The sequence below is a fragment of the Sciurus vulgaris genome, assembly GCF_902686455.1.
Source record: "Sciurus vulgaris genome assembly, chromosome: 12".
NCBI lineage: Eukaryota > Metazoa > Chordata > Mammalia > Rodentia > Sciuridae > Sciurus > Sciurus vulgaris.
In genome coordinates this window covers 42,783,066-42,810,385 of record NC_136473.1, presented here as the reverse complement: position 1 = coordinate 42,810,385, position 27,320 = coordinate 42,783,066, and the positions used below count along the sequence as shown (strand labels likewise).

Sequence of the window (27,320 nt, the reverse complement as noted above, 5' to 3'; positions counted from 1 at the left end):
AACACCATTTGCTGAAGAAGCTATCGTTTCTCCATTGCATATTTTTGGCACCTTTGTCTAGTATGAGAAAATTGTATTTATTTCGGTTTGTGTCCATGTCTTCTATTCTGTACCACTGATCTACCTTCTATTTTGGTACCAATACCATGCCATTTTTGTTACTATTGCTTTGTAGTATAGTTGAAGTTCTGGTATTGCGATACCCCGTTTCAATCATCCTGCTTAGGATTGTTTTAGCTATTCTGGGTTTCTTATTCTTCCAGATGAATTTCATGATTGCTTGCTCTATTTCTGTAAGGTACATCATTGGGATTTTAATTGGAATTGCATTGAATCTATATAGCACTTTAGGTAGTATGGCCATTTTGACAATATTAATTCTGCCTATCCAAGAACATGGGAGATCTTTCCATCTTCTAAGGTCTTCCTCAATTTCTTTCTTCAATGTTTTGTAGTTTTCATTGTAGAGATCTTTTACCTCTTTGGTTAGATTGATTCCCAAGTTTTTTTTTTTTTTTTTTTGAGGCTATTGTGAATGGGGTAGTTTTCCTAACTTCTTTTTCTGAAGATTCATCACTTATGTATAAAAATGCATTAGATTTATGAGCATTGATCTGATATCCTGCTACTTTACTGAATTCATTTATGAGTTCTAAAAGTTTTCTGGTGGAATTTCCTGGTTCCTCTAAATATATAATCATGTCATCAGCAAAAAGGGATAGTTTGAGTTCTTCTTTTCCTATTCATATCCCTTTAATTTCTTTGGTCTGTCTAATTGCTCTGGCTAGAGTTTCAAGGACAATGTTGAATAGAAGTGGTGAAAGAGGGCATCCCTGCCTTGTTCCAGTTTTTAGGGGGAATGCGTTCAGTTTTTCACCATTTAGAATGATATTGGCCATGGGCTCAGCATAGATGGCTTTTACAATGTTAAGGAATGTTCCCACTATCCCTATTTTTTCTCTTGTTTTGAGTATGAAGGGATGCTGTACTTTATCAAATGCTTTGTCTGCATCTATCAAAATAATCATATGATTCTTGACTTTAAGTCTATTGATATGGTGAATTACATTTATCAATTTCCGGTTGTTGAGCCAACCCTGCATCCCTGGGATAAAACCCACTTGATTGTGGTGCACTATCTTTTAAATATATTTTTGTATGTGATTTGCTAAAATTTGTTAGCTAAAATTTGTTGAGAATTTTTGTGTCGATGTTCATTAAGGATATTGGTCTGAAATTTTCTTTTCTTGATATGACTCTGTCTGGTTTAGGTATCAGGGTGATATGGCTTCATAGAATGAGTTTGAGAGGGTTTCCTCCTATTCTATTTCATGGAATACTTTGAGAAGTATTGGAATGAGCTCTTCTTTAAAGGTTTTGTAGAACTCGGCTGAGAACCCATTTGGTCCCGGACTTTTCTTTGTTGGTAGGCTTTGATGACTTCTTCTATTTCATTACTTGAAATTTATCTATTTAAATTGTGTATGTCTCCTGGTTCAGTTTAGGCAATTCATATGTCTCTAGAAACCTGTTGATATCTTCAAGATTTTCTATTTTGTTGGAGTAAAGATTTTCAAAATAGCTTCTAATTATGTTTTGTATTTCACTCATGTCTGTTGTGATATTTCCTTGTTCATTCCGAATATTAGTAATTTGAGTTTTCTCTCTCCTTCTCTTTATTAGTGTGGCTAATGGTTTATCAGTTGTTTATTTTTTCAAAAAACCAACTATTTATTTTGTTGATTTTTTCTATTGTTTCTTTTGTTTCAATTTTATTGATTTCAGTTCTGATTTTAACTATTTCCTGTCTTCTACTACTTTTGGTGTTGCTCTGTTCTTCTTTTTCTAGGGCTTTGAGCTGTAGTGTTAGGTCATTTATTTGTTGATTTTTTTTCTTCTTTTATTGAATGCGCTCCATGAAATAAATTTTCCTCTAAGAACTGCTTTCATAGTGTCCCAGAGATTTTGATATGATGTATCTTTGTTCTCGTTTACCTCTAAGGATTTTTTTATATCCCCCCTGATGCCTTCTGCTATCCATTCATCATACAACAGCATATTATTTAATCTCCAGGTGTTGGAGTAGTTTCTGTTTTTTATTCTGTCATTTATTTCTAATTTCAATCCATTATGTTCTGATAGAATACATGGTAGTATCTCTATCTTCTTGTATTTGTTAAAATTAGCATTGTGGCATAGAATATGGTCTATTTTAGAGAAGGATCCATGTGCTGCTGAGAAGAAAGTGTACTTGCTCTTTGTTGGATGGTATATTCTATAAATGTCCATTAAGTCTAAATTATGATTGTGTTATTGAGATCTATGGTTTCTTTGTTCAATTTTTGTTTGGAAGATCTGTCCAGTGGTGAAAGAGTCATGTTAAAATTGCCTAGTATTATTGTGTTGTGTTCTATTTGATTTCTAGAATTGAGAAGGATTTGTTTGATGTACATGGATAAGCCAATGTTTGGGGCATAGATATTTATGATTGTTATGTCTTGCTGATTTATGCTTCCCTTAAGCAGTGTGAAATGTCCTTCTTTATCCCTTCTGACTAACTTTGGCTTGAAGTCCACATTATCTGATATGAGGATGGATACTCCGGCTTTCTGCTGAGTCCATGTGCATGGTATGTTTTTTCCCATCCTTTCACCTTTAGTCTGTGGGTATCTCTTTCTATGAGATGAGTCTCTTGCAGGCAGCATATTGTTGGGTCTATCTTTTTAATCCAATCTGTCAGTCTATGTCTTTTGATTGATGAGTTAAGGTCATTAACATTCAGGGTTATTATTGAGATATGATTTGTATTCCTGGTCATTTGACTCATTTTTGTTTTTTGACACGACTTGGTTTCTCCTTTATTTGGCTATTCCTTCAGGGTAGTTCCTCCCTTTGCTGATTTACATCATTGTATTTCATCTCTTCCTCATGGAATATTTTGCTAAGAATGTTCTGTAGTGCTGACTTTTTTTTTTGTAAATTCTTTAAGCCTTTGTTTATCATGGAAGGATTTTATTTCGTCACCTAATCTGAAGGTAAGATTCTTGGTTGGCATCCGTTTTCTTTCAGAGCTTGAAAAATGTTGTTCCAGGCCTTTCTAGCTCTTAGGGTCTGGGTTGAAAAATCTGCTGATATTCTTATTGGTTTCCCACTGAATGTAATTTGATTCTTTTCTCTCACAGCCTTTAAAATTCTCTTTTTATGTTGTATGTTAGGTAGGTATTTTCATTATAATGTGCCTTGTTGTGAGTCTGTTGTAATTTTGTGTATTTGGAGTCCTATAAGCCTCTTGTACTTGATTTTCCATTTTATTCTTCAGATTTGGGAAATTTTCAGATATTATTTCATTGAATAGGTTGTTCATTCCTTTGGTTTGTTTCTCTAAGCCTTCCTCAATCCCAATAATTCTTAAATTTGGCCTTTTCATGATATCCCATAATTCTTGTAGATTCTGTTCATGATTTCTTACCATCTTCTCTGTTTGGTCAACTTTGTTTTCAAGATTAAATATTTTTTCTTCAATGTATGAGGTTCTGTCTTCCAGGTGTTCTATCCTATTGATTATGCTTTCTATGGAGTTTTTAATTTGGTTTATTGTTTCCTTCATTTCAAGGATTTCTGTTTGTTTGTTTGTTTGTTTTTTTCAGTATCTCTAACTCCTTATTGAAATGATCTTTTGCTTCCTGCATTTGCTCTTTTAACTATTGAGTGGTGTGATCATTCAAAGCCTGCATTTGTTCTTTCATCTCATCGTTTGCTTCTCTGATCATTTTAATTATGTACATTCTGAACTCCCTTTCTAACTTTTCTTCTGCCATGCTGTCATTGGATTTTATTGATGTAGCATCTAAGTTTGTTTGGGACATTTTCTTCCCTTGTTTTCTCATATTGGTCAGGCATGTACCCCCCTGTAGTGAAACACTGTTGACTTATAGTGTCCCTGTAGATTTCCAATAACTAGCCTCCTAGCCCTTAGTAGCTCGAAGTCTTGGAGGAACTTGATAATGCAGTGATACACAAGGAAGCTGCCCCTCTAGGGATGGTGGCCTTCAGGTGGGGTATATTTCTTGCTGGTGGGAAGAGGTGCCTCCACTTGTTGACCTGATGGTCAGTCAAAAGGGGGACTAGACTGTGGCCTGGGGCATGGCTGGTCTGGGCCTGTGTGTCTGGTTCTACCACCCTGGTAGGAAAGCCTCACCTGGTGGGGAATACTTATCCAGTAGGGACATCTCGCTGGGCAGCTCTCCTCTGAGAAGTTCCCGTGGTCCACAACTACCACCTGGGCTGGAAAGCCCTCCTCTGTGACGTTCTCTGGGGCCCGGGACTACCACCTGGTCTGGGGGGCCTGGCCCCGCGAGGGACTCTCTCTCTGAGCAGCCCTCCTCTATGACGTTCCCTGGAGACTGGACCTACTACTGCCCATGCCTGGAACCCTCACTCTGCGCTGAAGCCTCTTGCTGGGCGGTCCTCTTCTACAATGCTCTTGGTTATTGGGTTCACAACTCCAGCGGGGGGAGTCTCACTGTACAACTCTACTCCACAAAGATCCCTGCATTCTGGGACTACTGACCCATCCAGGGAGCCTCACCCAGTGGGAGAGACTCACCCAGCTTCTCTGAGTTGGTCCAGAGTCTCTCAATACCTCTTCTTCTTGAATCCTGAGTCCTGTCAAAGGGCCTCTAATCTCTTGTAGGTGTCTCAGGAAGGGAGCTGCCCTTCTGATTATGATGGCCACGACCTCAGGAATAATTCGAAATGCCTGCACCAGCCTCCAAAGAAGCTGGGGAGCCCCAGCAAGTGTGCGCTGAGTCAGCACAAAGGCAAGTGCAGTGTCCCTCAGCAGAAGGGGGACAGGCAGGCAGGCTCAGCGATGGCATCCAACCTCAGCCTGGGGGTCAGGCGGGCCGGCTAGCTCTGCATGGCATCCAACCTCAGTGTCTTTTTTTTTTGAGATTATCCCAGAGATTTTGATGTTTTGTCACTAATCTCATTTACTTCTAAGTATTTTCTAAAATTTCATCGCTGATTTCTTATGCTATCCATTGGTCATTCAACTGCGTATTATTTAGTCTTCAGGTATTAGAGTAGCTTCTATTTTTTATTTTATCATTAATTTATAAATTCATTCCATTATGATCTGATAGAATACAAGGTATTCTGTATTTTTTTCTAGTATTTGCTAAGAGTTGCTTTATGGCCTAAGATATGGTCTATTTTAGAGAGGAGCCATGTGCTGCTGAGAAGAAAGTGTATTCAGTCATTGATAGATGAAATATTCTATATGTCTGTTAAGTCTAAACTATTAATTATATTTTTTAGTTCTATAGCTTCTTTATCTAGTTTTTATTTGGAGGATCTATCCAGCAATGAAAGAGGCATGTTAAAGTCATCCAGTATTATTGTGTTGTGGTCTTTTTGATTCCTGAAATTGAGAAGGGTTTGGTTGATGTACATGGCTGCTCCATTGTCTGGGGCATAAATATTTTACAAAGTCATGTCTTGTTGATGTACAATTCCCTTAAGAAGTATTAAATGGCCTTCTTTGTCCCTTCTGATTAACTTTGATTGAAGTCTACTTTATTTGATAAGTGGGTAGAAGCCCGTGCTTGTTTAAGATGTGAATGATGTTTTCCCATCCTTTTACCTTCAGTATGTGGATGTCTTTGTCTATGAGGTGAGTCTCCTGGATACAGCATATTGTTAGATCTTGTTTTTTAATCCTATCTGCCAGTGTGTGTCATTTGATTGCTGAGTTTAGGCCATTTATACACAATGTTATTAAGAAATGATTTTGATTCCTTTCATGTTTATTTCTGGTTTTTAATTTGAATGTTTACCTTTGATTGACTCTTCTAGTGTATTTCCTCCCTTTGCTGGTTTTCCACTTTATTTTTCATTTCTTGACGAAATATCTTATTGAATATGTTTTGCATTCCAGAGTTTCTAGTTGTGAATTCTTTTTACTTTTGTTTATAATGGAAGATTTTTATTTCATCACCTGAGTTCTGAAGCTTAATTTTGCTGAGTATTCTTGGCTGGCATCCATTTTCTTTCAGAGTTTGGTATATGGTATTCTACGACCTCATATCTTTGAGGTTCTGGGTTGAGAAATCAGCTGAGATCCAGATTGGTTTCCCTCTAAATGTTACCTGTTATCTTTATCTGGAAGCCTTTTAAAATTTCATCTTTATTATGTATGTTAGGCATTTTCTTAATAATGTGCCTTGGTGTGGGTCTGTTGTAATTTCGTATATTTCAGGTCCTATAAGCCTCCTGTGTTTTATTTTCCATTTTATTCTTATGGTTTGGGAAATTTTCTCATCTTATTTCATTGAAAGGATTTTGCTTTCCTTTAGTTTATATCTCTGAGCCTTTACCTATCCTGATAAATCTTATCTTTGGTCTTTTTGGGTTATCCCATATTTCTTGGAAGTTCTGTTCATGGTCTCTTAATATATTTTCCCCAAGGTCAACTTTACTTTCAAGATTATACATTTTTTCTTCATTGCCTGAAACTCCATCTTCCGTGGTTTAATCTGTTGGTGATGCTTTCCATTTCATTTTTAATTTGTTTCATTGATTCCATCATTTTGAAGATTTCTGCTCTTTTTTCCCTTCAGAATATCTCTTTATTGATCTTTTGCTTCCTGTATTTTATCTCTGATTTCACTCCTTACGTAGTCCTTTACCTCACAGATCGGTTTAACTATGAACATTCTAAACTCATTCTCTGACATTTCTTCCACTGTATGGTGTTCATGGATTCTGTTTTTGAAGTATCTTGGTTTGCTTGGGTCAATTTGTTCCCTTGATTTTTCTTGTTGTTTGTGTGTCTACCCATCTAACCGTATGTATCTGGGTCTGTAGAGTTTCTATCCTGTGAACTTTAGTGTCCCTGAAAGTTTCCAGTACCTCACCATTTAGGGAAAGTCAAATAGCAATAATCATTGCAAACAACATACAGTATTAATCCAAGTAGTTCCTGCGATGATATCGACAATATTAATTGTCATAATAAGCAGATCAGTTATTGCCCACAGTAAAAACAGTAAGTGTGCAAGGGGGTTTACAATTTCAAATGATGTACATGGAGAGAACAGAAGTAATGGAGGATGTGATGATTATTAAGGAGGAGGAGAGAAAATGGAAGTAAAAAATTAAAGGAAGAGTGAAAGAGAGAACAATACATATTAGCTGTTAGCAGAAAAAAATGAGAGAAAGAGAATCAAGGGAAATCAGATAAGTGAGAGAAAAACAATCTACAAAGTAAAATTTAAAAAAGAAGAATACAAAACAAAACTGAAATGTACTAATCAAACATCCTAGTCCTCAAAATGCTGATCTATGAAAGATAACTGGTTTCAAAAGTGCTGAGAAAAAAACCAAATATGTGTATGTACAAATGTCCTTGAACCATTAAGATTCACAATTAAACAGAGAAAAGAAAAGGGGAGAGATCTCAATGGACAGTTAAATAATTGTTCCCATTGGAGTTGGAAAGATTCTCAGGTTCTCTTCTCAGCAGTGTTAGATGGGGTCATCTGGAGCATGATGCTCCCCACTCAGGATTGCTAGAGTGGGAGAGGTAAATCCCATAGTCAGAATTTCTGGAAGCAGGGTTTAGGCATAGGTGGGCTCCAGACCCTTTGCTGAATGCTAATTGTCTGAAGATTTTAAATCAGTGCACCTCCAGGGCCCAGCAATTGCCATTCCATGCTGGAAGACTGCACCCCAGGGATCTCCCTGGGTTCTACTTGTGTGATGGAGGAGTTAATTCTTAGTCCAGTCCATCCCCTGTAGACCCCACATTTCCTGGTCCTGGCTTCAATCTACAAACTCAATTTCTCCAAACTCTACCCTATTAAATTCCTGTTCAGGTGCATCTCTCCTAGCCAGTCCTGCAAGCTGGCAGATTGCAGGGATGGGGGAAAGCCAGGTTCATTTCCATAACCAGTTGTTCCCTGTGTAAAGCTCTCTCCACATTTGATTTTCTCCTGGTCACTTAGGCACACTTTATGCTGTGCAGTGTGAGTTTGCCAGGCCTATATTTTGGGTCAAACTTGGGTTTACAGGAATCAGCTCCCCAGTTGCTGGTCCCCATGCCTGGGATGCAAAATGCTTCCTTCCTCTGTCTTCTGTGGGTATCCAGGAGAGATGTGGCTTTCCTACACAAGAATATTGTGAATCATGCTTTTCAGTTTAGTTAGGCAGTGTCTTTGATCTCTGATCTCTCCATACCAAGACATGACTCAGGTCTCCTACAAATGTGGGTTCATTTAATTCCTTTATTCCTCCCCTTTGCTCACAAAGGGACTGCTCTGGCTGGTGCCTCCAGGGCAACAGTGGCAGTGGGGATATCTTCCTTATTTTATTATATCCAACCTCCTTAGTCTCCAATCTTTGACTGTCTGGTGTTAAATCCCAGTAAAGCCCCTCCCCTTTCATCTAAAAAATTAAGTACCATGTTTACAATTGCTATTAATAGAGCATTTAAAAACTAGTATAATTTAGAGCACTTAAAAACTACTATATGGTTAAGGTACTATGTTTTTATGAGAATATTCTGATTAAGATTTCCAGAGTCTCTGGATAAGTTATTTGGATTTAGGAACTGGCTTTGGAATCTGAGAGACTCTGTGTTCTAACCTCTGTTAAGGCAGGAACATGCCTGGAATATTCAAGAAATATCGAGGAAGCTGGTGTGGCTTAGCACAGTGAAGGACGGAGAAGCTAAGTTTGGAGAGTTAGGTGTATACAGATCATACAGATGTTGAAAACCATTATATGAATTTTGATTATTGTTTAAATGAGTTTTGCAAAGACTGCGATCTGATTTGTATTTTATCTGACTGTTCTGTAGAAACATTGAAAGTTGATAAAGGTAGAAACAGGGAAATCCAGAGGGAGAGATTGTGATAGTACAAGAAGGGATGATGTTCATAGAACCCAGGTTGTGGCAGGGAAACTAGCCAAAAATAGTCAAATTTTGGCTGTATTTTGAAAATTGAACATATGAATGTTCTGAAAAATTGAATGGGGGATTAAGAAAAAGAGGAGGCAAGGGGAACTCCAAGGTTTCAGCCTGAGCCTTTAGAAGGACGGACTTACTACTGTATGAAAAAACAGAGATTTCACAAAGAGTAAGTAGGTTTGAAGGAGACAGTTTGATACAAGAGGCTCAGCTGGGAACAGTTTAAGTTTGCAATGTCTATTTTAGCCATCCAAACGGGAAGGCCAAATAAGCCCAGAGTTCCAGCTGGAGAGACTATGGAGAAGCCACTGGTAGATGGATGAAAATTAAAATCAACAAAGTTGCTATAATCACTAAGGGGAGGCATGTGAAAGAAGAAGGAGATATATCCAAGGACTGAGCGCTGGCATTTTGATATTTAGTAAAGGGAGAGGACAAAACAGGTAAGAGTAACTGAAAAAGGAGTAGCTTTGGGGAAACCAAGCAAGTATGGTGTCCTAGAAGCTAAAAGAAGAGAGGGCATTTACTCTCTTGAGGTATATGAAGGCTGAGATTTAACAACATACAGCACATTGTGTTACTGTAGGGAACACTGGTGCAGGAGAAACAAGGTCATTTCAGGATCAATGTCCTTGAGTGGATAAGATGCTGTGGGATTCAGCATAAGGCTCACTTTGTTTTATTTCCAGTTAAAAAGCAAATCAGGGAGAAAGTCCCCAAATCCAAAAGTAGTAAGCCATTTGAGCAATAAGGAAGAATATCCTAATGAACCTATAAAAATCTGGAAATGAGGCTGTAAATCTCCTTAACTGGGGAATTATTTTGATCTTTAAAGATACTCTGTAAATAATATGATGCTTTTCACTTGATCACCAGGTGCGGCACTCCTGTGGTAATGCTAAATTTCATCTCATTATTTAATATACAAGTAGCTTTTTTACCATCTCTTGGTATAGTGCAAAACAAATTCCAAAAATAAAATTTTGAACACCAATAAAACATACACTTGGGATTTCTAGCCATTTTTTATTGTCACTGTTTCATAAAACAAAATGCAATAGGTTATTCTTTTAAATCTAGTTAATGGACAAGTTGGAAAGAGAAACCTGAGGCAAAGCCTATGGCAGTTAATGTTCCAGACATTTATTAATTTATAGTAAAAGACTAAAATGACCCAGTGTTTAGCAATTCTACTTCTGTAATAATGAGTATTGAGACTGGAACATTTCACAAGTTTGATTTCTAAAATTTTGGCTTGATTCATAACTTATATACAAAATAGGAAAAAAAAACTGGTTTTGAAATATTCATTTATAATATCCAGTTTGAGTTTTTTCAATATTAAAAATCATGAATTGTTAAGAATTATTATGATATTATTTTGCTTTTTAAAAAATTTAAAGTTCATAGACTAAGTGAATGTAACATTAAACAAGTCAACTGAAATTCTTGTACATACCTGGTTGTTTCCCTTATTTGAGATTATAATAGTTCAGTCCCTATCCCAAAGATGAAAGGAAAGGTGACAGGAGGTGAGCTGAGCCCCTGGCTGGGGAAGAGAACCAGGAAGAGTCGAGCAAGAGGAGAGATGCTTAGTCATTAAATGACGTGCTCACCTAGACAATAACAATATCTAGATTTGGTCAGTCCTATTCAATTCTGTCTCAGTTTTGACAACAAAAACATGCCACTTAAACAGAAATAGCTTAGATGTTTGTTTGTAGAATTCACCTCAGCCCAACACATGGTGCTTTCTACCCTGAGACCCAGTAGGTCAGTGCCTTTGGTAATAACCTCTGTAAGCCTGTTTCCAGTGAATCTTTCTGACATCATAACATTATTGAGGGTGAAGTGAGATTTTAACTAGTAAAGAGAACAAATTTCCTTAAACCATTACTATTGCAGTTTAATAATAATATATTATTTTCCTAATTGTAATGATCTTTCAGGGGCAGAGAAAAGGAGGCAGAAGTATCTATATGGTCTTGAATTTATTGTGTCTGTATGGTCTTAAAACTAAGTGTCATTAACAATGACCTCTAGTAGAACTATTACAGCAGTAACATCATTGAATAAAATTAAAAGAGCTAAGCAAAAGATGCAAGGTCCCTATCCTATCCCTAAGCTAGTAAATCCCTTTATAATTCTTTAGCCTCTGCTTAAACAGATGAGCTATACATATTCATCTGTGGTTGTTAAATAAATTATCCCTATTTTCTCAGGCACACAGACATAGACAATTATATCTTCATTACCACTGATGAAAAAATGTAAATGTTTTATAACTAAAACTGCACATATGTTCAATTATTTTGTTTTTAAAATAGTGGAGAAATAGTATTTACCAAAATGAAAAACAAAAGTAAGGTAAATAAAAAGAACAGGTGTTAAGGATTCAATTAATGGGAAACATCACAGATTTTCTTAATTATAGCATTTCTCTTACAGGAATTCTACAACTTTTTGCTATGACACCTGCTTTGAACTGAATGTGAATTATTGATAGTTAAAAATCATACTGGGCAGGCCCCACATGCTGGCTCCACTGACTTCTTTCTTAATATACTAATGTGCACCTTTCTGAGAATGTTACAGATCACAGAAAACTGAGTTTTTAGATTCTGTAACTTAAAAGGAAACCATGATGCCTCCACACCTCCAATCACCATCACTCTGCTTTATTATTCTGTAGCATTAAATCTTTTTCTAATGTTATATAATTTATCTTTTTATTGCTTATTTTATGTTTCATTCCAGAAGAATGTATGTGCTGCTTGGCAGGGATTTTTATTTCTGGTTTCTTTAAGTCTGCCAAGAACTTAGAACAGTGCCTAGGCACATAAAAGCAGATAAATATTTTTGCTGAATGAATGAATGAATGAATGAATTCTTCTCTCCCTCTTTTAAAAAGACTCAGGTATTCTTCCTTGGATCCAAATTAGGTTTATAAATTTCAAGGGCATCTTTTGATATCTTTGGCTTAATACCTGGTTTCTGTTTTATCTTACTTAGGTACATGCACTGCAGTCTTCTAAAAGCAATCCTATAGGATTTTCTGGAAGGACCAACCAAGTTGACCTTCCCTGCTACTGAAAGAACAGTAAGTCTTAAAACCAATAGTAAGCTCAACCCAAAAGCTTTTAAATACTCAATTTCACTGTAATTTCTTTTGTTCCAAAGATTTTTGTTAATGATGTGTTCGATTAAATTGATAAGTAAAATTTGTGTATGTTTATGGTATATGTTTTGATGTTTTGATATATGTATACATTGTGGATTGGCTAAATCAAGCTAGTTAACATTTGCATTACCTTACAGACTTTTTTTGGTGGCAAGAGTACTTAAAATCTACTCTTGGCAATATTCAAGTATATAATGTATTGTTATATAGCTACTATGGTACATAATAGATTTAACTTATTCCTCTTATCTAAAAATTTGAATGATTTGGCCAAAATCTCCCAAACCTTCCCCACACCCAGTCTCTGGTCTCTGCTTCCAAGTTTGACTTGTTTGGATTCCACATGTAAGTGAGATCACATCGTATTTCTTCCTTCTGTTCCTCGCTTACATTCCTTAATGTGCTCCAGGTTCATGTAGTTGTTGCAAATGACCTGATCCCTTTGTTTTTAAGACTCAAGAGCCCTCCACTGTATATATGTACTACATTTTCTTTATGTATTAATCTGTTGGTAGAAATTAAGCTGATTATCTTGGCTATTGTGAATAGTGCTATAATGAACATAGAAATGAAGAAATCTCCTCAATAAACGAATTCCATTTCCTTTGTATGTATCCCTACTAGTGGAATTACTGGATCATAAGGTAGTTCTTTTTAGAAATTTTTGAGGAAGCTCCGTGTTGTCTTCTAAAATGTCTACAATCCTATCAACAGTTTATAAGGGTTTCCTTTTATCCATATCCTTGCCAACACTTCCCTTTTGCCTTTTTGGTAACAGGTATGAGGTAATAATTGTAGTTTTAATTTGCATTTACCTTATTAGTGACATTAAACAATTTTTAAATATACCTGTTGGTTATTTGTATTTCCTCTTTTGAGAACAGTCTGTTCAGACAATTTGCACATTTTTATATTGGATTATTTTATTGTTGTTAAGTTCTTCCAGAGTCTTATATATCCTGGATATTCACCCTTTGTCAGATGTCTAGTTGGCAAACATTTTCTTCCATTTTGTAGGTTATTTCTTCACTCTGTTGTTTCGTTTGCTTTTTAGTTTGTTATAATCCTGTTCATCTATTTTTGCTTTTGTTGCTTATGCTTTTTGAATCATATCTAAAATAATCATTGCCCAGACCAATGTCTTGGAGATTTTCCCTTATGTTTAGTTCTGCTACTTTTCATGTTTAAGTCCATTTTGAGTTGATTTTTGTGTAGTGTGAGATGAATATCTAAATTTATACTTCTCCATGTGTACCTCCAGTTTTCCCAGCACTTGAGTGACTTTTAAAAGATATTCTCTGTTGACATTTCTTTCTGGAAAAAATACTACTTGTATCTATAACTACATTCTTTGCAGTAATCCTCCCCCTTTAATACTATGACTAGGCCCCTACTGTTTTGTTATAATAATCATTTTCTCATTTACCCAGTTAACACACACTTATTCCATTGTACCTTATAGAATTCTCAATCACTGTTATCTTGTGTGTATGTGTATAAAATCATATTCTTGCAGACATCAACCTTAGTTCTAAATCTTTGTTTTAATTCTCTAAAGTCTCTTTAAACTTTTTTTGAGGTGGTAAAAGGGAATTCTTTTTTACTCTACATTATCGTTTTGATAGACTTCTAAGATTTCTTCCAACTTGGAAGTAATTTTTGACTAGAGACACTCCTGTGATACAACTTCCTGAGAAAGGTTGCTGTGTTTTTTAGATTTCCTTCCACAACATCATCTTGTGATATCTTAAATAACTTCTTCCTTCATCTCTATTTCTATCATGACTTAACTCTTCTATCTAACTAATTTGTGTATATTGGGGATATAATACTTTCAGAGTTCTACTAATTAATTATGTAGCTGGATGACACTTTGCTTTGGTCGAAAAGGTATGACAATAGTTATTAGTTCTTGGCTTCATATACTATGTTAACATAAGAAAGACCTTTTTGTTTCAAAACAATCTTTTTATTATGTTTGTGGGTTATGCTATGTAATGCAATACACAGCAATGTAATATTAGAGGCATTTACTCAATAGAGGCATTTACTTTAGAAGACATATTTTTGATGTTTTCTTTGTAAAATTTCCAAAGATATATTGTCATATGTCTTCATGTTCAATGATAATCTAGATCTCTTTCTATTCCACTCAACTCATAATGGATCAAGAACCTTGGAATCAGACCAGAGACCCTGCATCTTGTAGAAGAAAAAGTAGGTCCAAATCTTCAACATGTCAGTTTAGGATCAGACGTCCTTAACATGACTCCCAAAGCACAAAAAATAAAGGCAAGAATTAATAACTGGGATAGATTCAAACTAAAAAGCTTTCTCTCAGCAAAGGAAACTATCAGCAATGTGAAGAGAGAGCCTACAGAGTAGGAGAAAAATCTTTGCCACTCATACTTCAAATAAAGCACTAACTTCCAGAATCTATAAAGAACTCAAAAAACTCTACACCAAGAATACAAATAACCCAATCAACAAATGGGCTAAGGAAAGGAACAGACACTTCACAAAGATCTACAATCAACATATATATGAAAAAATGTTCAACATCTCTAGTAATAAGAGAAATGCAAATCAAAACTACCCTAAGATTCCATCTCACCCCAATTAGAAGGGCTTCTAAATTCTAATTCAGAGTTTAAGCTGTTTTGGAAAATCAGACTATCAACTTCTGTCATTTTTCATTTCTTTCTTTTTTACTTTTGATTTTGCCTAGTCATTTTAAAGATTCTTGCTCCAAAAATCAAACTTTTCTTCCTTTGTTCACAGAACTCACAATATACTAATATACGTAATGGTACTAAAATGTAATGGTTAATCACGTATGATGGGTAGTCCATTTAAAAAGGTTACCGTTTTTCAGTTTTTGTGCCTCCTATCAAGTTAGGTTCAGGTTATTAATCAATTGCTCTGAGGCAAACTCTGATCTCCTTCCTATACCTGACATAAATAGGATAGTTATGACATATCTATTTAAAAATGTATATTCAAATATGCTCATAACTGTAACAGGAGTTATACAAGCTTCTGGGAATAAAAGTGTTTATAATGTAGCATGAGACATATGGCATGAAACACTTGACTATGAAATAAATATGTTAAAAACTTGGGGTGGGTGGTGAGAGACCAGGGCAATCAATGAAGAATAAATAAATGGCAGATGGGGAAGGATGTGGGTGGTGGTGGTGGGGGATCTTCTCAGAAAGTGAATCATTAGAGCAGGGGGAATATTTCGTGTTCATGAAATTGCTCAACTACAGAAGAGTGCGTATAGAAAGAATCATAGGTTATGTAAAATTTTGCATATTATGAGAATATTTACAGAAATATTGAACATCTAACAAAATATTCACTGAATTACTTCTGCTTCTATTTTTCTGAATATTTACATATTTTTTTATGCTTTACAATCTTGTCCTAGAAGATGCCTAGGTATGATTTTGTTTATCAAGTTCAAAAGAATTTAAACACAGAATTTGTTGTGATGAAGAATAAAGGGCAGACTGGGAGGGGTGAAAGGAGTGGGAAAAGGATCCTCCTTTTTTCCCTTTACTCTTTTCCCTAGAATCTAAACAGAGATGAGATATGACTCCCCATCTTAGAGTGGAAAGAAGCTCTCATTCTTTGTCTGGAACATGGCAGCAATCGTTCTCTTGTTAGATCTAAACGACTGACTGAATTGCAAGGTGAACTGTATTGGTGACTAACTCATTTTCCCTCACCTACAGCACCCTCTTTTCCCAAGATCAAGCAATTTTCCTGTGTAATGAACTGTGTCTGCTATCAAGTGGCCTGGAATTAAGAGGTCCAAAGCGTCTTCCAAGTCCTCATGTCCTTTGCTGCCGTAACACTGATCTGTGTTTTCCAAAGCTATACAAAGGAGGAATGCAAAAATGAATAGAACTATAGAACAGTTTTATATATAGTAGAAAGGCTTCAAACAATTTTAAATTATTCAGGGAATAGGTTTCTAGCTAATGGGTTGTCAAATTCTTTGCATCAAATGCCTTTGTCCGGTTGATAGCCTTTTGGTCAGCTTTGTAGAAATCAGAGGGGAGCAGATGGAACAAGGACATGCTTTGAAACAAATATCAACATTCAAAAGTGGATCTTAGTGGTTTGATTTATGCCCATAATATACCTAAAGTCTGGAGAAAGTGAGTTCAAGAAAAGACAAAAATATAAGTAAACTAGGTAGTAAGGAAAAAAAGAGAAATACAAACAGAATTCAAAACTATACATTTTCTTAATTTAATAGGTCTTCCATGGATTTAGAAAATAAAACAGAACTGAAATAAATTTACTTGATCAGCTCAAAATACTAATTTCTTATAATGTCAATGTTTTAAATCTTTTCTGTTAGCAGACAATATATGAATCATTTATTCTATGAATCATTTCTGCTATAGTTTGTGCTAAACATTTGATGTTTTATACATTCATAAATTATTTTTTGGCATTTACTGAAAATATCACCAGTTAGCTAATGAAAATATCTGTGGGAAGACTTCATATATTTTATATGGAAAATGGATACTTTTTAAAAAGTAGCATATATATTGGTGCTTTTATAAATCAAAAGCACGGTATCAATGGGTAGATTCAGGAAATAAATTGAGCTACTAAAGAGAGAAGGTATGTATTTAATGACAATAATTAATTCTGTGTGAAGAAAATAACAAAATCCCACATTTACATCAGTTTCTTGAATACCAAAATATGTCGAATAACACTGATTCCAAATGTGTACATTTTACAAGCTATTTTAAGTAGGAATGACTTTACCTTTAATTAAAATATAGCTACTGAAGTAAAAAAAATGTAAGTACCTAAACCTTTATAACAAAAATATAAAAAGATCAAAGCTGGAAATAAAACAATTTGGCTCTTTGTGGGCATTTTTATGAGCTATAGGAACACCTTATAAATTAATCTTGAAAGAAAAATGTGATTAAATTGCATTTGCATTAATGGAGCACCTTGGACAAAGTCTAGGTAAGATAATTTCAGAGACAAAACTGGTTATAAACCCAAAGCCAGTCTTTTGCAAAAATTTTCAGGAAAAAAAAAAAAGTAATACTTTTCAAAACCAGATCAAGGTGAATTTAACATGAAAGAGCCTGATTGGGTCTTAAGATCCAGAGCTGGAGTGATCATTGATTAAATCCAGTATGGAACCTATTATATGTTTACATATGCTCTTGTTGCATTTAAGTGTTTTCCTATATATCTATTTTAAAATATCAAGAAATTCAAATGTTTTCTGTCTGTGTGAAAAAACTACCAACTTTGGAAAATTTTAAATCAAGGTCAAACTCATAAATCTCTAGTGACATGATGTTTGTTCAATCCTTTTCAAAAGCAAGCTGACAATCTGTTTAAAAAGACAAATACGATCATTTCCATGTACTAAGTATTTCCAGTTTTGAGAGTATTCTTTGAGTAAATTATCAAAAATCAAAAACAATACTGTATTATAAGTGTTTATTCTTTATAAAACAAAAATGATTAAGTAACACTCAACAATATGAAACTTAGTAAATTATACTTATCAACTTGAATGTTAAAATCATTAAAAAAGGACAAATATCATGGTTATTTAACTATGTAGGAAAATGGATATACATTAAGTGAAAACAGCATAATACTAAATTATATGTTATTATATGTATACTGAGAAATTGACAGTTGAAACTATATTAACTATACATGTGAAAAAACACAGAACAATACAATCTTTATTGAATAACACTTTGGGGGTAGGATTTTTTTCCCTAAGCACTATGGAATGGAACGTTTATAGCAGGTGCTTATCTGTCTCCTCATACCTCTTCCGAGTTCAGACCACCTTCATGCACAGGAGTAGGCTCTGCAACAAAATGAAACAGAAACACAGAGATGCAGAGGCAAGTAATGGAAAGGCACCCACCTGTACATTTAGAGGTGTTTCTGATTCTTCATTTATGAGACCTGACTTCACTCCTACTTTTGGATTCTATGAAAAAAAATCACTAATATCTTTATGATAAATTCCTACTTTTGCTTCTACAGCTCAAATAGGTGTCTGTAACATACAAACCAAGAAACAAAACTAAGGCAATTTTCATATTTCTTTCGTAATCTTTAACTTGCATTTTTAAAATGGACCTGTGTAAGAGTAGCAGGTACCACAGGCTAGCTAATTGCACTGCAAATAGTGTTATTTATCCTAGGATAGGAAGTGTACTTATTGTAGAGGCAGTTCCTTAAACAATATAGCTAAGGTAAGCCAACATTTATAGACAATATAATATTCCAATTAATGCTAAGCAAAACATGTTAACATTCTCTCTTCCTTTTGCTCTTTAGTTACACGTATGCTTGAAAAGATAATTTCAGGGATAAAAATTATCTTTTAACCTTGAAGATAAAGGCACTATGTACGAATTCTAGTGGATTATGCCCTTGACATCTGACTTTAATCTTTGCCTGAGAATCTGCCATTTTTTGGTTACCTTTCATCTATTGTTTATCAAATGCCAGATATCATATGGAACAGTCCACAAATACTATTCTATTTGCTCTTCACAAAACCCCTTGTGCTGCAGTGACTCACCAATGACAAAAACTTTCCATAATTATTAAGAATACTTCAGACAGGTACTGCTTTCAGTATCAGAAACACAAAGATGACTAGGAGAAGGGTCAGACATAAACAAAATGAAACAAAAACCTCATACATTTAAGTAATAAATGCTGTACCATGAACATGGACAAACTACTCTAAAGTATATGGGAATTATAAGCTACGTGGGGCTTGATTCTACCAGATATGCATCCCCAAAGCACTATACTTTCATCCTTAGGATTTGCATATACTGTGACTTCTATCTTTGAATTTTTTCACCTCTCCCCATCAAAGCTCTAGGATTGAAAATAAGCATTGAATGAAGGAGTAACACCAACATGTTATTCAGAGTTCCATGAAATTAACCGATTAAAAATTTCTGATGTTTAGAGAATCATAAATTGCTGAACTCGAATGTGTTTGGAAAGTGAAGAACACCAGGAAATATGTATGATTTAAACTTGAAAATAATTTGTTGAACTTTATCTTAACTTATACATGAATCTTGTGTGAAAAATAACTGCAAATAAATTATGAAAAATATAAAGAAAAAAACTCAATACTGAAAATATTCTACCCATTTATACTTTTCCAGTAAATTTGGAAGATTATAATTCATTTTTAGAATAACTGTTCTTCACATATATAGTCACAGTGCTTAGTAGAAGCACTTTCAGAAAGACTTCCTCAGTTTAGTTGTCTCTCTTACATATACCATACCTGCCTTACATTTGTATAACTGCCTTTTTGGAAATGTTTCTCCCACAAACCTGTAAGCTCCTTGAGATTAGACACTGTATGCAATATCTGTCACATAGAATATTCTCAAGAATATTAGTTGAATAAATTAACCAATGAATAATTATTAAAAACCATGGGGCACAATGCTAAATGTTCTATAAAGAATAATAAACAATTAGCATAATGCTATAAAGTTGCATATGTATTAAAGATAAATCAAGTAAAAACATACTCCTCAATCACAAAACTTAAAAATTTGGACACTGTGTAGGCAGAACAGTGGCCCCCCAAAGTGTTTATGTCCTAATCACCCAAACCTGTGAATGTTAGGTTATATCCACAAAGGGGAATTAAAATTACAGATGGAATTAAGCTTGCTAATCAGTTGATTTTGAAATAGGAAGATGTTCTGATTATCTGGGTGGGTTCAACTGAAGAGCAAAGTCCTTTTTATGTGGAAGAGGGAGGCAGAATAAAAAGAACCAGTAAGCTGGCAATATAAGAATGAGTGCCAGATGTTGCTGGCTTTGAAAATGGAAGAAGACTCTAAAGAGCCAAGGAATGGGAGCAGCCTAGGAGCTGGAAAAGGCAAAGAACCAGACTCTCCCCTAGAGTCTTGTGAAGTAGACCCATCTTGCCAAAATCTTGATTTTAGTCTTATGAGTCCCATTTTATACTTTTACTTGCAGAATTACAATAAATGTTTTAATTCATTAATTTGTGGTAATTTTTTTACATCAGCAATAGGAAACTAATACACATACCCACATTGAACAAGATAATTTTGACAATATGTCAGAAAACCTAAGATAACTGTAACTTAAATAAGATAGTTTATTTCTCTCCATGTAAAAGTGGGTGGAGGTAGCAAGTCGAGGGCTGATTATGGTTTTTCAGTGTCAAGGACTCCGCTCTTTCTGTCTTGTTGCTTTGCCTTTCTTAAGGAGCTTGAACCAGCAGGTCTAATTTCAACCACCAGGAAGAAAAGAATGGCAAATCATCTTCTTTTGAAGAACTTCCTCAATGTTGCACACACCATTCTACTTTTATATCTCATTGGTCATATCTAGTAGCACCTAGGTACATGCAGAAAGGGAAATAGAGACATTATTTCAAGGAGCTATGTGATAAGAGTAAAAAGTTTTATCATTAAAGAGTAGAAAACATTGGGGACAACTATAGCTAGGATCTCTACCTTAATACTGTGGTATTGTAATATTTTTCCTCTTATTGTTTTAAAAACAAAAAACATAAAGTGAACCCAATTAGATTTGGATCAATTAGATCCAAAGGTCTTCATTCTACCAAGTTACTGAACAACTGCTGTGCGATTGTATTCACTAGATTTTGCATGTACATATACATTAGAACATGCAAATATATATGTTCAATGTATGACAGAAGACATTTACATCATATCCAAACATTAAGGTTATAATTCACGGGAGCAGAATTCTTGGAGATAATAGTGTTAAAACTAATTTTTAATGTTTATTTGTGAGTTACATAGGGCCCTGGCAGGAGGCAGATGACACACTCTTAGGGTAACTGAAGAAAGTATAATGAAGAGACTATCTACAAAGGTCTGAGCAGGTTCAAGGGAAGGAATGATAAAGCATTCAACCATTATCATCCATAGGCCTGAAGGTACAAAGGGAAGTAGTAGTTTCTGGAATTCTGCAAGGTCTTCAGGCAGAGGTGTCTGACAAAGGCCATGGGTCTTAGTAGAATGAAGCTGTAACCACAATTGGGCAGGTGAAAGAGTGAAATAAATACCCCAAACTCTCTCTTCCTCTCCTTCCACTTGCCAATGCCTCCCAGAAATCAGAGGGCAAAAGAGCCTGGTTGATGTTGTCCACAGAAGTCAGCTACTCAAAGCACAGAAAGGCAGAGAATGAATTTTGTGTGAGAGAGTAACAAGCATCATATGAAAAAGCAAAGCATTTTAGAGCTGGGAACAATTTTAAAAATCTTAACCTAAAAGAGAAAGGAAAATGATCTGAACAGAGCTGTCATACCTGGCATAAAGGAAGATTAAGAGAATGATCAAAAAGTAAACCAGTGGGAGGGGCACAATGGCTGGTCTAGTTATATAAGTAGGATAAAGAGAGTGAGAAAAAAAAAAAAAAAAGGCATGAGATGAAAGAATGAGAAAGGTCTGACCAAGATCTTGAAGTTGTAGATATAACTGAACACTAGGTATTTCTTATCACCAATTTTGTTATAAGAGCTTAGCACAATAGTGGGACATTTAAAGCCTGTCACTGCCCATAGGAGATATATCTATATCTATATGAAAATATTATGTATTTAAATATTATATAGCTAATATGTTTATTATATGTATAATTTTCATTTCAAGGGCTTAACAGTAGTCATGATTGTAACTGAGAATCTATGGATTACACAGACTGTAGGTCAAAGAAATAGCCATACCCTATACACAACCAATCAGTGGCTAAAAGATGTCAGAGAAAATAAATACATGGTAGCAAAGAAAAAAACAGTAGAAATCAAATATCGGACTCCTGATATCAAGGCAAATACTTAAAGTTTACTCAATTTCAAAATATTCATGCTGCTCTCTTACTCATCTATAATTCCAACTATTTAAAAGGGTTTTCATGTTCATGTAATATCAATAATAAAAACTGTCTTTTATGGAGGCAGATTTTGAAAGCAATCTTCTTCAACTACTGTGATTTTATGGAAAAGATTAGTACTAGTTTTACTTTTTTGGATTTTCACTGACATCCTACAAACATCTCTCCCTAAATATATTTATACTTAACATCTCATTATACTGGAAATATTCCTGAAAACTTGCTCCCCATATAAGAAGCCCCATCTGTTAACAGTTTATTCACTTATATACAATTGTCCTTTTTATCACCTCCTGGGAGGCTTTATTTGAAAAGCTGGCATGGGTCCTGAGGACAACTGTTGGTTCTACATCATCCTATGGTCATGTTTCCTTGTTTGACTCTGTGATTACAGAATTTGGTGAAACTGCAGCAATGAAATGATCATTGTACTCTTTGGTCCCATTGTGAATCACAGATTCAGAGTCTTAGTGGAGCCATGGATTAAGGAGAAATTTGAACAGACCTCCATATTCCATACTTTGAGGGATAACATGTATCAAATGTATTCCTTACCCCATCAAAGCTCTAGGATTGAAAATAGGCATCTTATTGAGGAGGAACACCAACATGCTATTTGGATTTCCATGAAATTAACCAATTTTAAAATTCTGATGATTAGAAAATCATATATTGTGGTACTCAAATGTGTTTGGGAAGTAAGGTACATGAAAATCATACCTTTGATGTGGAACATCATGAAATATGTACAATTTAAACTTGAAAATTTTGTTGAACTCTGTCAATTTATACAAATCTTATATGAAAAGCAAATAACTACAAATTATAAAAAATATATAGAAAAAAATCAATACTAAAAGTATTCCACCCATTTATAGTTTCCCAGTAAATCTGGAAAAGAGAATTCATTTTTAGAATACCTGTCCTTCAGCATATATAATCACAGTGCTTGGCAGAAGCAGTGCTAACATTTCATTGACACATTAAAAACAGGAGCATATACTGAATGAATGTTGTATGATGGCATTATAATCACTGAAAACCAATAATGCAGAACATATTATCAGTAACCTGTACTCTGCTCAATTTACTCAAAATCTTAATAAACTGCTTTCTTTATAAAGCAATTCTAAAGTTTCCAATCTTCGTTACATTTGAGAGATAAACAACTATCATATATGCATCAAGTTTAAAGCAGCACTATTTTTTGATTTACTTTTGTCTGCTTTCTTTTCATCTAGATTTCACTGTTTTCAAGAACATTATATAAGGTATATCAGTCAAGTATTTAATTTATAATGTACAGTTAACTACTGCTTTCACAAAATTTATATTAGATTTGGCCTCTTAGTACTTACTGTGCAAATATAAAAATTAGGACTGAGCAGAATTAATCATTTAGGGAAAACAATTATGGAGAAACTAAAATCAAGCACAATTAGACTGGATATGAAAGTAAGTGGCTTTCACATTCATAATTTCAAGTGTTCCCAGGGATGTATGCGATGAAGGCGGACATTTATTTATTTAAGAAATATTTATTAAGTATCTACTAATGACTAGGCCCTCTGTTAGGTGTTGAGGATACAAAAATGAATAAGGAAAAAAAAAAACTACCTAAAGTTATCTGGTTCAAGTTAATCAAGTTAGCAATCAGTAAAGTAAGGAAGAAAATGACTTTAACTCATTTTATTTGTTTCTTATTTAAGGTGAGGATGAACACTGAAAGAAACTTGGTAAGAATTTTTAAGTCAGAAGAAAAAAATGACATGTATAGTAATTCCTAAGCTTTAGGATAGATAAAATGTGCTAGAGTTAGAAATATTTATATGATTCCTTTCTGGCTGGAAATTAGGGCTGCAATTAAAAAAAATGGAGGGAATTTCTGGCAAAAGATAAAGTCTATGACCTGATGCAGAAGGCAACTGAAGAATATCATACAGCCCTTAAAAGGGGAGGAAAAATTACAATTGGACCAAGCATTCTGATGTGCATAAGTTTCAGTCAACATGGTATTGAGGATAATGAAGAATGCCTGCCCTTAAAATGATCATTAGGAACAATGATTCTAGTTTTGGTATTGGGAGAAAGGACAGATACAAAACGTAGAGCAAAGAATACTTATAGTCCCATTCATGCACTGATAAATAATGCATTTCTCAAAATGCCAAAGCAAATGGGGAATCTTTTCATTTATATTCAGGATTAAACTATCTGATTTTAAATGACCAGACTTTAGCTGTAAGGTTATTTCGGTTGAAAGGTTTGAAGAGATTCATCAATGAATCCTCTACATTTTCTGGTGGGGTGCCATAGGCATGACAAAAATTGCAGGCATAAATTTACTGAGCATCTACTACTCTAGTACCGTTTCACTATGTACTACATTATTTCTAAATAGTCCCAAATGTCAGGTTTGTTTGCTCGATATCTCTATTTATTGGTCTTACGTTAATTTTAACTACATTAGTTGAAATATAGCTCATATTCCATATAGTTGTTCTCAGAAAATTCCTCATTTTAAAACGGGCGGGGTGCAGGAGGAGAGACTTAAATCCAAATCCTACATTGTGAAGACAACTTTTTCAGTATTTGTGTTGCCATAATGATGATCTTTCAGAAATCCCCGAACTTGTACAAAGTCAAAGAATCAAGATAAAAATCAGCAATCCGCATCAAAAAGCATCTGCCTCTTGCCTTAAGGTCCTTACACAGTGACGACGGCTCATTTAAGAAGTGAACCATGGCCTGTTTAATACCTAAACTCTTGAGTCGCGACGCCTACAAGTCCGGCGGTCTACCCGAGAGGAAAGCGGGGAGGGCGGAGAGGAAGGCAGGGGGCGGGGGAGGCCAAGGTGACAGCAGGTGAGAGCCGGCGCGGATGAGGAAGTGAGACAGGCACTGGGTGGGTATTACTCATTCCGCTTTACTGCAAGCGGAACTTCTCGTCTCTTTCGGTCCAGCTGAAGTTCGACCTAACTGAAGTCACTTCCCATCCTGGTTCTCTAGGGGGAAAACCGTGCGTCCCTGTGAGGGAAGGGAGTCAGGACCCAGCGGGTCAGGTAGCCGCTTTCGTGCCGCCGCGTGTCCTCGCCGTCAAAGGCCGAGTTCCCCAATCGCTCGCTCACTGTTCCCCGAGCCTGCCCTTCCCCGAATCATGGGAACTCCCTGGGGTTGCCCAGAGCACGACCCTCTCCCTGGCCTCGGCGTGCGCAGGGCGGACGAACGAGGCGTGGGAGCCGAGCCCAACCTTCAGGAAGAGGGAGGGCCGACAGTCGCTCGCGACGCTCAGAGGGGCCACTCTGAGGGCACAGGGTCCAGAGCAGCAGCAGCCAGACCCGTCTGCGTCCCAGACAGCCGCGGCGGGTGTGGCTAGTTCAGAGGCGGAACGCCGCAGCCTCCAACTTCACCTTTCTCACTCGGACAGCCTGTAGCCCTTCTGACCACGTCCCGACAGTATCCCCAACGACCCAGTCTCTCACCCAACCACACCTGAGGAAAACTTTTCCCTCTCCTCTCAATTCAAACTCTGCAGCGTCCTAGGTTGCCGCAAACCGTCCTGTCCTTAGCAACAAGGTTCCGGCCGTAGAGCGAGCGCCTCTAGGTGTAAGGAAGGTGATGTCGTAAAGCCGCGAGTGTCGTAAACCAGGTGCGGTGGGGAGGGGGGAGGGGTGGAGGCGGAGGGGTGGGGGGGGAAGGGGGAGGGAGGGAGGGGGAGGAGGTGACTCGAGCATTTAGACACAAGCGAGAGGATCATGGCGGATGGCCCCAGGTGTAAGCGCAGAAAGCAGGCGAACCCGCGGCGCAATAACGGTGAGTGGCGGAGGGGACCGGGGAGCGGCGGAGTCAGGGGGAGCCGGGCAGCCGGGGCGCCCCCGGGGATGAGGGGGGCGAGCCGGGTTGGGGGCGGCCGGGGCAGGGACGGGCAAAGTGGAGTGGGAAAGTAGAAAGTAGTGCTCTCTGCCCCCCTCCGCTGCCGCCACTGCCGGAGCCGCGCCGCGGCCGCTCGCTCTCCCTGAACCGTTATGTCTCTTACCTGGTCTCTCTCCGCCTAGCGGCTCCTGCCGCCCCTGCCGCCTCCCTGGACCGTTAGCCGCCGCCGCCGCCGCATCCCCGGCGCAGGGCGGCCGGCAGGGACGCGGCCGGCCACTTTTCTGGTCTCGGGTGGAGCGACTGTTGCTTCTTTTCTCACTTTTCCCCACTCTTTTCGCCCCTCGGCGCCTCCCTCTCCCCCTCCTCTTCAGCCCTCTCTGCGTTCTGCTCCCTCAGCGCCCAGGCCCCCGGGAGCCTAGGAACAAACTTGTGCCCGGCGCTGACCGTGCAAAGTGGCTTCCGCGCGCCACGGCCACGGCGGGCGCTGGAGTCCGGGGCCCGCGGCTCGGGCAGGGCTGCGGGCGCGCGGCGGGCGGCGGCGACGGCGGCGGGACGGACGGCCCGGCTGCGTGTTGTCCGTGCGCGCGTGTGCGCGGGCGCCGGCGGTGCGCGCGGCGGGCGGACCCGGCTCGGCCGGCGGCGGTAAAGTTGTGACCAGCGCGCTCGCGGAACGGGGCTCGAGAGACGCGGGTCCCTACACGCCCCTCCTCCCTCTGCACCCCGGCCACTTTGCACCCGAGCTCCCGATCTTGGGGCGCGGATCCGTGCGAGGGAGGTCCCCATTTTGTGCGGAGCTGGTGGGGCGGCACAGGGGGACAGGCAGGAACGGGCACCTACTTGCTGCTGCCAGGCAGCTCTGTGGATGGCGGCGAGCTCGGGCAGCGGGTGTGTTTGTGGAGTTATTACCTGGTTTCAAGAGATCTGGAAGCACCAAAGACAGATCCCCCTCCCCAGCAGGACTCGCTCTGGGCACCGGGATGGGACTATGTGCTTACGCCTCTTTTCTCTTTCGGTTTTTGGGGAAGTTATTACCTGGGCCGGACGCACGGAGTGCTGAAGCCGGATAATGGAGCTTGGATGGCGCTCTGGGTCTCGGGTGGAAGGAGGGTGGGGGAGGGGGCGGACGGACCGACGGACGCGCGGGGCTGCTGCTCATGCCGCAGCTGCAGTGTTTATTGATTTGTGCTGATGTGCCAGGGAAATACACACCCCTCTGCTTGGCGTGAGAGTTTTTTAAAAAAGAGAGAGACAGAGAAACAAGGAGAGAGATCGAGACCCGAACATGTGGTGGTTGCACGGTCGCCTTTTCCAGTTTGAAGAGACGTTGTAAGT

The 27,320-nt window shown here is 37.5% G+C and overlaps 1 protein-coding gene and 2 long non-coding RNA genes across 7 annotated transcripts in view; 2 read left to right on the top strand and 1 right to left on the bottom strand.

Annotated features, from left to right (window-relative positions):
- Window positions 1-12,762, top strand: part of LOC306641052 — a 61,178-nt gene extending 48,416 nt beyond the window's left edge. Inside the window, exon 2 of the long non-coding RNA XR_013758005.1 lies at window positions 11,984-12,762. This is a non-coding gene — a long non-coding RNA (uncharacterized lncRNA). The remainder of the gene's footprint in view (window positions 1-11,983) is intronic.
- LOC306641049 lies at window positions 12,216-27,311 on the bottom strand. Of its 3 annotated transcripts, XR_013758001.1 has the most exons (4): window positions 24,875-25,764; window positions 20,277-20,588; window positions 13,483-18,033; window positions 12,216-12,537 (listed from the first exon to the last, which is right to left on the bottom strand). It is a non-coding gene; the product is annotated as an uncharacterized lncRNA (long non-coding RNA). The 3 variants fall into 3 exon arrangements; XR_013758000.1 differs by lacking the exons at window positions 20,277-20,588; window positions 24,875-25,764 and adding an exon at window positions 26,152-27,311; XR_013758002.1 differs by lacking the exon at window positions 20,277-20,588.
- Window positions 25,824-27,320, top strand: part of ZEB1 (zinc finger E-box binding homeobox 1) — a 159,697-nt gene continuing 158,200 nt past the window's right edge. For all 3 annotated transcript variants that reach the window (XM_079105811.1, XM_079105809.1, XM_079105808.1), the window contains exon 1: window positions 25,824-25,928. In XM_079105811.1, the coding sequence (XP_078961937.1) occupies window positions 25,871-25,928 (58 nt within the window). In that variant the 5' untranslated portion in view covers window positions 25,824-25,870. The remainder of the gene's footprint in view (window positions 25,929-27,320) is intronic.